This window comes from Pagrus pagrus (genome assembly GCF_965226575.1).
Source record: "Pagrus pagrus genome assembly, chromosome: 3".
Classification (NCBI taxonomy): domain Eukaryota; kingdom Metazoa; phylum Chordata; class Actinopteri; order Spariformes; family Sparidae; genus Pagrus; species Pagrus pagrus.
Genome location: NC_140187.1, coordinates 23,394,312 through 23,408,112, shown reverse-complemented (window position 1 = coordinate 23,408,112; position 13,801 = coordinate 23,394,312). Strand labels below are relative to the sequence as shown.

General features: G+C 44.4%; 1 protein-coding gene across 4 annotated transcripts in view; it reads right to left on the bottom strand.

The window, feature by feature from the left end:
- plxna1b (plexin A1b) overlaps positions 1-13,801 on the bottom strand; it is a 188,399-nt gene that overhangs the window by 55,554 nt on the left and 119,044 nt on the right. For all 4 annotated transcript variants that reach the window (XM_084348545.1, XM_084348547.1, XM_084348546.1 and 1 more), the window contains exon 10: positions 5,522-5,722. In XM_084348545.1, the coding sequence (XP_084204671.1) occupies positions 5,522-5,722 (201 nt within the window). The remainder of the gene's footprint in view (positions 1-5,521; positions 5,723-13,801) is intronic.

The following is a 13,801-nucleotide window of genomic DNA, read 5'->3' as shown; positions in this document are numbered from 1 at the left end:
ACAGGTAGATGACTAGAGGAGAGGGAGGACACGTGAGTACAGGGAGGCGCCTTCACTTTGAGCTGCCTCAGAGGGAGATGGATCGGCGAGTGCTCAGTGTAAACATGAACACACCAAATAAATGTGGATATGTATGTGAGCCCTCACGAAACCTCACTAAATTTTCACAATCTCCATGACAACGCATGTCAACTAATTCACATACAAAACAACAAAGTAATAAAACAACGAATGGTCTTCAATTTGCAGCTCCCCGAAATAAATTCCAGAGAAGTTCCCATGCACTTTCAATCCACCCGCACACAAACACACACACACACACACACACACACACACACACACACACACATACAGCGTCTGTAAGCCAATTAAAACAGTGTCAGTGTGTGCTGTGGCTGACTGCAGTGGCAGCTCTAGTGTTTATATCTCATTAAGCTGTGCCAGGCCATGCCAGACCAGGCTGTACCATGCTCCGCTGCGCCTACCCTCCACCGACCAGCGCCAAGGCCCTCATTAGCCCCGTCTCTGCCACCTTTAGCACTGTGTGTGTGTGTGTGTCTGTGTGTAGTTTCATGTGTAATGATTTATTTTAAATGAAAGAATTTGTTTCTACATAATTTCCAAGTTTTTGGTTTTACAGTCAGTGACATCTTTTCATAAATCCCATAAACTCTAGAAAGTCTTCACAAAGTCAGAGGAGAAGACTGAAGTTTGCATCAGCAGCACTGTGCTTCATCTCTCTCTCTCACACACACACACACACACACAGTAAGGGTGTGTGACACTATTAGACCAGTGTGGTTTGTGTTCACCGCTCTCCCTGCAGACACATTTGGCCTCCTCTCTAGACCTCTATTTGCTCCATCTATCCATCCATCCATTCATCTATCAATCCATCTTTCTCGCCGACCATCCTTCTCTCATTTCCCATTGGGAAAGGGAGTAGATTATTTGTCCTCTCTCTCCTCTACTCTCTGTCTGCACCCTTCCTCTTCTCCCTCCTCTTCCTCTCATCTCTCTTGTAGCTTCTTCCTTTTATCTCCACTTCCAAAATTCCTTTCTTCTTTCCACACCCTGCTCCCCTTCTCCCTTTTCCTTTCCCACATCTGTATGGCTGCTTTCCCTGCTTTCTCCTTCTGTCGTCTTTGTGCGTGTGAGTGTGTGCAGCTCACACACAAACACACAAACACACACACACAGGAGCGTCCGTCTCTGCTGCCCGCCTGCAATTCATCATCATTTTATCTGCCTTAATTGGATGCCATCAGGACCCCTGATACTTCCTATTTCTCCGTTAACAAACAGCTGCTCTCTCCACACACAGAAGAATAACACACAGACACACACCCAGTCCCAAACTAGATTTTCTCCTCCTGCCCCCATGTCTGCTTCCCCCCCCCCCCTCCCCCCTCACTGGTGAAGGACTGAGAGAAAGACGGTGATGGAGTGGCCGAGCGGTTTATCAGACGGAAGGTAATGGTGTAAGGCCCGCGCTGATATTATCTGTCCTCTCATTCCTGCCCTCCAGGGAGTAACAAGAAAGTAGGATAAAGAGGGAGAGAGAGGGGAGGAAAATGGAGACACTGAAGTACAAATGGGCAAAAAGCTAAGAACGAGGGCAGATAAAAGCAGAGAGAAAGTAAAAAAGTCTCAGTTCAATTCTCCTCCCTCAACCACGGCCTCCAAGAGACGCCCAGCTGTGCTCCATCAGCTTCGCTGACCCCCAGAGTGTGGTCATTTGTGTGTGCAAGCATTGTGTATACATGTGTTTATTCGCTCCCATGACCCCTCTGGCGCACTGAGCACAACTTCCCAGCCCACAGCTCAGCATCTTATTGGCCCCTGCGGCCTCACCTCAGCCTCTGATTGGGCCACACACGGCAGGAAGCTGCCTGGGCCAGGTCAGAGAACCGGAAGGAGCCGGTGCAGACACCAGCTTGTTGTTTTGGTTGCTGCTGACCGGAGTTAACTGCTACCATAAGGCCTGGCGGATGGCTCCGTATGTGTCAGTGGTAATGTGGGCTTGTTTGGCACTAAGAAATATGGAGAGGAGGTTTTTTTTAATTTTTCTTACAAAATGATCAGCGTTTTTCTCCAATTAACTTGCTATAGGACCTTGGACAATCTGCCATTTCATCAACTTTCACAGGTTCCAAAAGTGTTGAATTAGGTTTGGCTCAGTCCCCAACTTCAAAAGTGTGAAAGGCAAAGTGTGTGACAAACCATATTTTTCAGAATAAAAGCCTTTTGAAAAGTTCAACGCAGCAAAAACTGAGAGCTTTGAGCAAGTTTAAAATCCTTACCCTGAACGTATGATTCTTCAAAAGGCTTGAATATTGTGTGTCCCACTTGTTTCATGTCCCTGCTTGCAAAAAATACTGCATTCTTTCTTATGTCTTGTGATTCGCCTGTTCTTCCCCCCTTTGGGATCACTTGGTATGTACAGTAACCTCATACAGAAATACCATAGCACCGATATTTTTTCCCCCATAAGCAGATATGGATAGTCAATACCCAACGAGGTTAGTATGGAGCTGATGTTACGCTATCATATATCATGTGTGTCACATATACAGTAGGTTATTGACAGCCTCATGTTAGGAGATACTATAGAAGATTATTGAGTCATTATGATGACTGTAAAAGGAGTAAAGTATAGGAAACTAGAGTTTAAACATGATCCAACGGTGGACATCCTGAATATCCTGTGGTTAGCTTTCTTCTGTTGGACGGTGTGATGATATTGTATGAAAGAGAGGAGAATGGCCTCAGGAGAGACTTTTGAGCTGAGTTTCTCCCTCACACCCTCTCATGTCGTTTTCCCTTCCTCTCGGTTTTCTTCAGTATCACTCTCCCTCTTACTTTTCTCCATTCATCTCACCTGAAATTGTCTACTATGCTCAAATTTGCCTGCTCTCATCTCCATTTTGTCGCCTTGCCCCTGCTATCTAGTATTACCTTCCTTCTTGTTGTTTTTCTCACCTTTCTTTTCTCTACTCTTCTACATTTATCCTATCCTGTCCTCTCCACCTCGAGGCGTTTTCTCCTCTCGCTCCTCTTTATCACTTTATAGAAAATTCTCGCCGCAGCTCTCTCGTCTCTGCCCTTGTCCTTGTCGTTCCTACAACAAGTGAGTGAGTGTCTGTCAGTAAACACTTATGTGTATCTCCAACACAAGGCTAAACTGTGGATTAGCACCCCTGTGTTTATCCCATTGATTAGCAAGGCCCACCTCCAACAATCCTCTTGCAGTGCTAAAATAAACCTGCACACCGAAACACACAGCTATCCTGGGATCCATAGCCTAAGGCATATTGGAGGATGCACATGTGTACACTCGCACAGACACTGATTAACCCCGATCCCCATAGCTGTGTGTGCCTACAAGCCGAGGCAGCGGTGCGTACGCAGCATAACAGATGAAGTCTATTTCTACTGCAGAGTCATACATGATTCATTAAGTTGGTGCTGAACACTGTCAAAGTAGGAACAAACATGGATGGGTGTGCATGAAAAGTAGAGATATGGAGGTCTATAAAGGGATAAACTAATATTTAAGACCCTCGTTCTTTTGAAATACTGCTCCACAGCTATAATAAGACTCTCATCCTAATAATTCATGACACATAATTACACTCATAAGCTCAGGCCCGGATGAATTATGCCTTTATGGCAAGTTCATGCAGCTGGCATCTTTTTCATTCGCTGAATCTCACTTGTAGACTTGATGCTCACGCTGCATCGATATCTGACCGCGCAGTCAGGTTGCTGCGGCTAATTGCTAACAAGGGCTAAGCGCTGACAGCCCAGGGCTAATTGCTGCTAGCATGTCTGCTGTGTGGACATCAAATGGAGAAATTCAGCTTTTGGCTGGGGCTAGGGCTTTGCTGCTGATTAGCACTGGCCTTGCAGCTACAATAAACAGTCAATAAACAGACATCTCTGTGGAGAGACAAGCCTATCGCTAGCTAATTAGCCCTGCCTTCACAAACAACTTGCTCGCGTGTGCCAGCACCTTAAGACTGCTCGTCAATACGGACAGAATCAAATGCTGCGCTGGCTGTCACAGCAAACTATATGGCTAAACAGAGACTGCTGCCAGTGTGCTGTACGTGCGTTCATATAGACAGGTGGTTCAGTTCTTTAAGGTGCTATGGTTTATTAGCCAGACATGGCAACTTCTAGATGTTTCTGCTTTTTTATAAATCTGTCAAACATTTTCCTCCATGTGCACATTGTGACAGCAGCAACAACCTCACCTTAAACTAAATTAGCGGCACCAGCTCTCATCTCAACTCAGCTTTGTTGCATTGCTTCATATATGTTAAGACAGAAATAGGCAGGGACAGGCAAGCAGAAGAAGTGAGCTTGAAGAGACGAGGATGATGCAGTGAGGGAAGTAGGGGATGGCTGTAAGAAGAAAGTATGACAGACAGAGGAAGGGAGGCAGAGAGAAAGATGAGCTCTACAGCCAGACTGAGGAAGGGAGACAGAGAGGGAGAGAGAGGTATAGAGTCGAGGTGTAAACATGATCAATCCGCTCCCAACTAGGTTCAGAGACAGACTTCCTCTTCACATTTTCAGCCTCAGTGAAGCGCGACGCTGGCTACCTCTTATCTGTCACGCTAGTTTGAAAGCCTTGCAAACACACACACACACACACACACACACACACACACACACACACACACACACACACACACCCATACTTCAACACACAGACATGGACCCACATGCACAAACTCCTACGCCTACCCGCAAATCCCCTAAACACACACATACACACAGTTTCTTATTAGAAAACTTCTGCAAAAAAAACATCCTTGAAAACACTTTAATCTGGCACATACCACTCAAACCTACAAGCCATAAATACATTAAAAACTCAACGAACAGAACAAAACTATGATGGCTGACCATATAAGTGTGTCTTAATTCAAATAATGTCGATGTGAACTCTTGATATCAATATCTATTTGCTAACTATCAGCTCACCGTGGGAAGATCAGTCGTGGATCATTTATCTAGCTTGTGACCAAGCCAGAGTACAAGTGGTGCACGGTGATCTATCAGGACAATGAGCATGTTAGCGTCCAAAGTGGCCATTAGTTGTGGGAGGCCATTATTTAAAGTCTGCCCCAGTCAATGTCCTTACTGAGATCATGATTTAGTTACCAAGTTGCATTGATTAGGACATGAGTAATACTGCTGAATGACTATGCTTTTAGCATATAACATTCAAAGTATCATTCACACTCCAGGCTGCACAGCAGTCAGGGGTTTTGGTCTTATACATAAATACGATTCCCAACAAATGCTTATATTTTGTCTGTGCCCAAGAAAAGTGGCATTCATGTTAGCATCGTTCAACCTGAATACTATTGATACATAAAACAGCAGCGAAATAATCTCTATTTTGTTTCCTTTAACAACACTTGAACACACCACCATCAATAGGGCTTTAATGGGTATCCACTCACACAACCAGATTACCCAAACATTCAGTCCCCTTTTTACTCACCGGTGTTTTCTGGCACTGGATGGAGGTGCTGTTGAAGCGCAGGGCGGGCACGTTGTGGGTCTCCCCCTGGATGTGGAAGACGCACTCATAGTTCCTCTGTCCTGACTGGGGCTGGGGCAGGTTCTTGGCAGCTAAGGTGATTGGCTTGGTCACCCCGACAGGGATGTAGATCTGGGTTGAGGGAAGGATCTGAGGGCAGTCCTGCGGAAACATAAAAGAAAAAGAGATACTTATTTATTGTTATAGAAGGAAGAGAGTGAGGTTGTTCAATGCAGTCAGAAGAGCAAGCAAACAAGGCACAAAAGCAGGAAGATAAGAGAAGGAGTGATGAAATACACCGCTTGTTTAAAAAGCGAGCAAGCCGTGGGTTACATATTTGACTTCAGATTTGCTACAACACATTCAGCCTAAAGAGCTGTGCTGCGATGCACTGCTCACATGTGTTAAAGGCTTGTGCAACACTCCCACTGGCCTTGCACCAGATAGAAATGCTGCACGACAACACTTAAGCCAGAGGGCCTTTCATGCAAAGTTCGCAAAAGATTATCTACCCGATGAAACTATTCGCATCACAACAGTGCTGCTTTATTATGGCAGGAAGTTAGACTCCAGTGTATTATGTCCATGTGTGCAATGAATGGAGTAATGAGCTCATGAACTTTATGTTTGCCTGTATGTGTGTGTGCATTCATCACCGATATTGGCCAGAGCTGACAGAATCTTGTTAAGATCATTTGGAAGCAGCCTCATCCACTGGCTCATACCACTGGAGTACACACCCCTGGAGGGGCTCCTTGGACAAATACGTTTCTTAATGTGCACTTGGATTAACGTGCGCCTTTGCTCTTATGTGTCCACTTCACTGAGGCAGAATAAGACAGGACAGTCAACTCAGTGTGTAATGCTTCCTAGATATGCATGTGTGCATGCGCTGGAAGAAATGAAGTCATTACAGCATTCATGCCATGATTTGGCAGCGATGCAAAACACGACCAACACCGAGAATGAGAGACGGGGAAAGAAAAAGAGCGGGGGTGGGTGACAGATATTATACAACTTGAGTTAAAGCTTGGGTGAAACAAACCCACCCTGTGCTGTCCTTTATGGAGCCAAAAGGGTTACAAATCAGATCACTGTTGACAAATCACGCATTTTACAACCTGGAGCCACTATAACACATAATAAGAGACATGTGGAAGACAGGGCATGCAACTTAAAATTTTGGACTCGAGTCAAGGATTCAGATAAATCATATTCCTAAAACAAAAGAAAAATAACCCTACATATTTCAGCTGGGTTTAAACAATCATGTTAAAAACCTCAAGATCCCAAAGAAATCATCCGTCCTCTAGTCCAATATCTGTTAAACCCTTCTACAGCTGTGTTTCCATCTAACCGTCAAAGCAAATTTAAAGCAAACGTTTGAAATTTCGAAAAAGAGACAATCCAGCTAGTAGTTTCATCAAAGGTGGTGGTGTAAGCTAAGTTATGCATAGTTGTATTAAAAAGAGTAGAAGAAGTAGACGCCAAACAGGAAACAAGGGTGTAAAAGAGCCCCAAGTTGACAGTGATGTCCCAGCCAGTCAAAGCTGCAGAATGGGACGACATGTTAACAAATCAGAAAAGCTTTGGATGGGAAAGCATTGACCAGATGCTTGTAAGATATTCCCTGCACAAACAAGGCACTGCACACATTCTCTACTTCACTTCTTGTTGTCGCGTTTCCTTTAAGCAGATAGCTGGCTCCCTGTCAGTGAATTTTCTCCTCTGAGCTGTTGTACATTAGAAGCTACAGCGTGTCCCTGGAGCCTGAACACAATGCCGGAGTTTGTTCATTAGGCTGCTTAGCCCTGGCCTTGTGTGTCTGATCACACACAAACACATGCATAACACATAATGAGAGGGGGGAATACTATAGGAGGAAGAAGCTGGCTACACAAGACCTGATGTATAATCAACAAGGAGGAACGGAGGGGGGAGGCAAAATGCATGGCTATGAGTTGGGGATCGAGGTAGGGAATGGTGGAGGAAGGAAGAGGATGAAGGAGGGGGACATGAAGGATGGTTGAAGAGAGACGAAGGGAAATGAGGAGTGAAGAGAGAGGTAGTGAAGGAAGAGTAGATGGGGAAGCAGAGGAGGAGAGTTTGACTGGGAAAAGAGCAAAGTGAAACGAGGAAGTCAGATAGCTGTTGATGCGAGGAATGAAAGAGAAATGGGCTCAAAAAAGGGTCAAAAGAAAAGACCTGAAACAGGGAAACAGAATAACCAAGAGAGGAATACACCTTCTATGTCTCTTTCCCTACATCCAGCCAACAGTCAGAGCGTCCTCCACACAAGGCATCCAAGCCCCCCGACAACATCCTACTTAATTAACTGCCTGGGGCCTCAGACAATGCTTGAAAATTGATGGAGGGGGCCGGAGATGCAGAGAGAGAGAGAGAAGAAGAAGAAAGTAGAGATTGATTTGCACTTGTGGCTTTTGAAGTCCTGTCTCCTCCTCAGAAAAAACAGGATGCTTGTGTCAAAAGCTGTGGGCTTCCATCGTCCGCGGTGCCACAAGAGTCAGAAAAAAAAGAGAAGCCTCCTGCTGCTAAAGCTAACTTGTAGACACCGGTGTGTCAGAAGTTAGCATAGCCTCTAGCGCAGGCTGCAGCTAACCAATGTTTTATTCATCCGCTATCGACTTTGTGTCAGCTCAGCTGTCTGCTCGTCGTTTTCTCTGGGAGTCATCTTTCCTTCAAGTATCCCTTTCCGTCAGTCAGTCCTTTCTATTGTCATATCAAGGTATTTTCGCAGTAAAAAAAAAACTATAATTAGTTAGATAGTGTTGTTTAATGTGCGATACGTAAGTATAAATCGGATGTTCAAGCTCTTCGGGAAATGTGCAAGAGAAAATATTTAAAAAGGTAGGTGGCCTGGTGATATATACAGTATAACATCTCAGGATTCCAGCACTTTACATCAAAGACTTTAAAGTCTGACTATAATGGTAATGTAAGCCAATACTGAGTGAATGGCATGTTGCACAAGTGCAGAAATAATGCTGCACGATGCTCCTGATTGCTCAAACACCAGGTCACACTGCAACCCAGACAGAATGGAGAGGACTTCTGGGAAAGAGATGGAGGTACGAGAGAGGAAAAAAAGAGGATATCGAGGGAAAGCAGGAAGGATAAAGGGAAAAGTGCTCTGCAGAGAGAAACTATTTCATCAGTATTTGTGACAGGTGCCAAAACAGTTCAAAGCCGGCATTAGGGCTACAAAGTGCAGAGTACACTGAAACAATATTTCACCGGGGGGATTCGTTTGAAGCTGGAAAAGATCTTTTTTCCCTTTTTTCCTCCTCTTTTTCCTGACTTCTCAGCTTTCATTTCATCTGCGAAGACGGATGCTGTGGTTTTCTGGGCCAGATGTGACACTCCATCCGGTTGATTTGAAGAGGACCAACAGGGGAGGAAGAGAGAGGAGTGTGCAAATGTGTGTGTGGTTAGGAAAGTCGGTGGTACAGGGTGTGTGCTGTACATGCCTCAGGGAGGTGAGCTGATTCAGTTAAATGTCTGGTGGCGATTCCACAGGCGGCTGAATGGCGATTTCAGCATTTATCAACACACAAAAGCACCAGAGCTAGACTTCTTTTTGCAGCAGCTCTTTTCATTACAAGGTTCACTTTATGTTGCCTCCACTGTAAGAGCCACTTATAGTAAAAGTTACATTTGTGTGAAGTGGAGATGACGCGTGAAGGAATGCACGCCACAGATGGTTTCTCAACTCCAGAACACGGCGCAAAAACATCTGTTCTATTTTGAGATTTTGATCATCGTCTTTGCATTCTAACATCTTCTTGAGCGGTTTTAACACCAACAGATGCAGAAAACTGCCTTTGCCAAATTTAAAAATCTTTTGTTTTTCGAGCATGCGGCTGACAACAAGCAAGCTCTCACAACATATTTGGATCAGGATGTAAAAGTGTGTATTTGTACCTGTGTTTTTGAGTATGTGAATGAGTGTATATGATACAAAGTGTGTTTTTTGATGGCGGACATCCAAGTCTCCAACTTCTGTTCAAAGCCAGGTAGCCAGAGGGCTTTCCTTACCTCTCAGTGATTGTTTTCTCTAAACGGCTGCTGTTAGCTTTGCTGCCTAAGGCTAGTGCCACTTTTTCCATTTGTCAACAGTAAAGGCATATATAATTATGTAGAGCACTAAGATGTATATATTACCTCACTGAAGATTTCCTGCATATGCAATAAGAGGAAACAGCTTTACTCTGATTATATTTGCATACCTCCAACACCAAAAGCATCACTCCTAACAATAGTAATCACACAACATTTGACTTATATTTGTTCATATCTTACTGCCGACACCCAGATGCCACTTTTGATTGAACGTTGCCAAGAGCTTTCTCAAAGGAGAGCAGCTGTCGTTCTAGGTCAAGCCCGTTCTAAAATATTCCTTCCTTCATTTTCGATGCGCTCTGATGTGCACCACACCACCTCGTTCCGCACGAAATGGAGAAAAAAAAAGTATAAGAAAAGAATTAATAAAACAAGTGTTCAGCGGGCGGATGAGATAATCTCCGCTCGCAAGTGAGCAAAACACCTTTTAACATCCGCCAAGAGCAGATAATGAGACAGTCGGCAGGCAAGTGTGCATGTGTGTGTGCGCAGATATGTAGAAGGTGAGAGATTAAAATCAGTACATTCTGTAGATTGGGCTGGGTGGAGGGAGAGCGAGGGGTTGGAGGGCGACGAAGAGGATGAGCAGGACGCTATATAAATAAATAAATGCTTTAAAAAGCCAAAAGAGTTCTGAAGGCTTCGGCGTAGCCTGACAAGATATAAATTAATAAAGCTCCAAAAACACTGCGCATATGTAATGAGGCGAGTGTCTGGTCGTTTTTTTAAAGTCCCCCCACCATATCCCCCAATTCCCCCCACCCCCCCTGCTGAAGTCCATCCATAATTAATTAGCCGCCTCTGTGATGTGGGGGACTATAGATCAGGGAGGAGAAAAAATAACACGCTAAATAATGAAGTAAAGCGATATGGGGAGCCCGGGGGAGAGATGAGATGGCATGGATGGCCACAGAGGAGCGAGGGGGGCACGGTGGTACAAACAAGAGGGACGGTGTGTGTGTGTGTGTGTGTGTGTGTGAGTGAGTGTGTCACAGAGGCTTGACAAAGGGGTATATGAAGAGCGTTGAATGCTCCCCCACCACCTATCGACATGCCACCCCCCTCAGGCTTTGTGACAGAGGTCTCATGTAGGAAACTAAAGAGACGTCTGCAACCCTAAACTAAAGAGTCCCATCTACGCCTTGTACAACCCACTATGCATTAATATTATATTAAAATGTATGGCATCGGGTCAATCCTTTTATCCAGAGAGACATACGTGTCATGGTGTGTTATACATTTGAGCTAAGGGGAAAATCCAGTGGGAAAGGAGCCTCTTAAACTGGTTTTCTGTAAGCGTTGAGCAGGTGGCCGCCCAATAAACACATTCTGCACAAACCAAAGAGAAATAGACATTTTCTCCCTTCGCCAGCCATTTGTTCGTCGTTATGGATACGAAGTGTAAATATATACAAACTACAGAGAGGAGGAGGGGCAGGGAGAAAAAGTAAAGCTTACAGGAGGTATGTGGTGAGATGATGGCCGATTCAGAGAGTGTGGTAAAATAATATGATAAAAATTCAAATGCCACTTCCACTATGGCTGTGGAAAGATGTGGAGAGCATTCCATATTAACATTTTCAATAATATCGTTAATGGAAATCTGCTTCCAAATCATTCCTTAATTAATACAAGCCATGTAATATCATGTCATACATCACAATGTCAAAGCTAGGAACATATATTTCATCCTCTTCTGTGTACCAGCTGGCCAGCAGCCATGTGTATGCTTCAGTGTGTGTGTGCGTGCGTGTGTGTGTGTGTGTGTGTGTGTGTGTGTGTGTGTGTGTGTGTGTACTTCTTTGGGACTCGTACGAGCCACAGGGATGAGACGAGCGCCACAAAAAAGCCTCCCCATCACATCACTGGTTATATAGATTAGACGGAGTGTGTAGGCGTGTGTCTATGTAAAATGTAGGTTGAAATTTGCAAGATATTGTACACAACACTACATGTAATAAACAGCACACAACTATTTTTATAAGTGAACATCTACGCGAGCGGCAGAGTGTGGTGCACACAGGGAAGCATGAACTGTGTGTGTGTGAGAGAGAGAGAGAGAGAGAGAGAGAGAGAGAGAGAGAGAGAGAGAGAGAGAGAGAGAGAGCGAGTGTGTGTGTTGAGGCTGCCTCATTAGCAGGCAGAAACCAGAAAGATGTTCTGTGACCAACCACACACTCACTCCTGGGGAAGGAGGGAGAGACGGAGAGAGAGAGTGAGGGGGAGAGAGTGCAACAACTTAATAAGGCGGCAACACGTAGAACAGTGCAGGAGCAAGGGAAGCGAAGGAAGAAAAGGGACTTTGAACCTTGAAAGGGACTGAGAGATTGTCCGCCCACGTCCTACGCTTCCTCACAGAGTGGTGATGCAGGGAGGAGGAGATGGAAGGAGAGGAGAGAGGAGAGATAGATGAGGAGGAAATGGGAAAAGAAAGTGAGTGCAGAGGAATGAGCGAGAACAGAAAGCAGAGTTTGAATTAAAGCGAGATGCAGGGGATCGTGTCACATGAATGTTATTCAGCGGGGATTATCAAAGTCTCACAGAGCAGGAGCTTGACTGAATCTACCTACATATATGTCCCTCCTATACATGCATACGCTCTCACACTCTGCTGCTCTTTGATGTACCACCCAGGCAACCATATGTGTTGATTTCATCTGCTAATCCCTTATCCTTGACTTACAAGCAGGTTAACAAACCCTCACAGTTTATCCTCTCGACATAGACGGCACGGATATGTTATAGAACAATAAAAAAAAAATGTGTTAATATTTTTTCTGTGAGGGTCTGTTTTTTTTTTTTCCTACTTATGGATTTTTATAGAGTAGAAGAGGTGGGAGGGGGAGGTGGGGACTCCTGGCACCCCGTTATCATTCTAACCCAGATATGTCAGCAGCGATCAAACCTTGTGCTTTTCAGCTTTTCAAAGACAAACCTTGATTTCAGAGGTAGATACGCTTTCCTGCCTGCTGCTGCCTATGGCTCTTCTCCGCACACAGCCTTTCAGAACCGAGATCAACTAAAACTGTGACATTTGTTATCAAAAAGAAGTGGACATACAGACCTGAACTCACATTTCAGTATGCCGTTCTGCTTGACTATAAACTCTCCACTGGACTGGACTGGATGAATGGTTCATCAAGAATCCAGAGTGGAAAGGTTTACTGATAATTTGCAATGTAAAAGTGTGCAATCGGCCCATATGCCATTCTGCGGTGGTATTCCTTCAGACAGAGAACAGAAACCAGATAAACGAGCTCAGAAACACACTCATTTGTGCCGCTAAGAATACAAACAACCGAATAGCACAGCGGTTCCATTTAATCCAGTTCACAAACAAATGACTTGAGCCAAAATCTATCCCCAGTGCTTCATTCACACTCAAGAATCTGAAAATAGCCTTTTCAAGATGCTGTTTGTAACTAACCTGCTTCTGACATGAGGTGCCTTAACAAAGCTGTGAGGCATAAAATGGCAGCATAAGATTATGTGCCACTCAAAGTACAAGTTGTATCACGCATGGTTCCCTTTCTCTTTTTCTGGCATTCAAATTAGTTTAGATTAAATACTTAGATTTATTATATATAATATATTTATTTAGATTATAGCAGTGCCCAGACAGCAGCTTTGTGGAGAAAAGAAAAGTGGAGGACCCAGCTTTAGTGTGTCGTCTTTACAAGTGCCTTCAGCCACCAGGAGGCAAATAGAACACATGAAAATGAATGAATAAATTACTTTTCTTTCTGGATCTGTGTGGAATGCTTTGCATTTTAAAAGCATGTTAAGCTTTTATGTGGGGAGAAAAATAAACCCATTTTATGGTCTTTAAGGCAAGAAAAACCAAACACTCAGTGATACCCAGCGCTTCATGGGCGCCGGTGTTCACTTCCATGGCTCCAAAGCTTGTATGTAGTGGATCACTGACTACGGTGGGTTTTACATGGGAGTGCGATTGTGTCAGCTAGATGGAGGTTGGGATATAAACAGTGCAGGCCACTTTACTGAAACAGCATGGAGAAGAGCCCAACATGACGGAGACTGTTAGCTGGTGTGGTGAGATTGGACGACGCAGCATGCTACAGGCTCTTTATTCTACCCCCT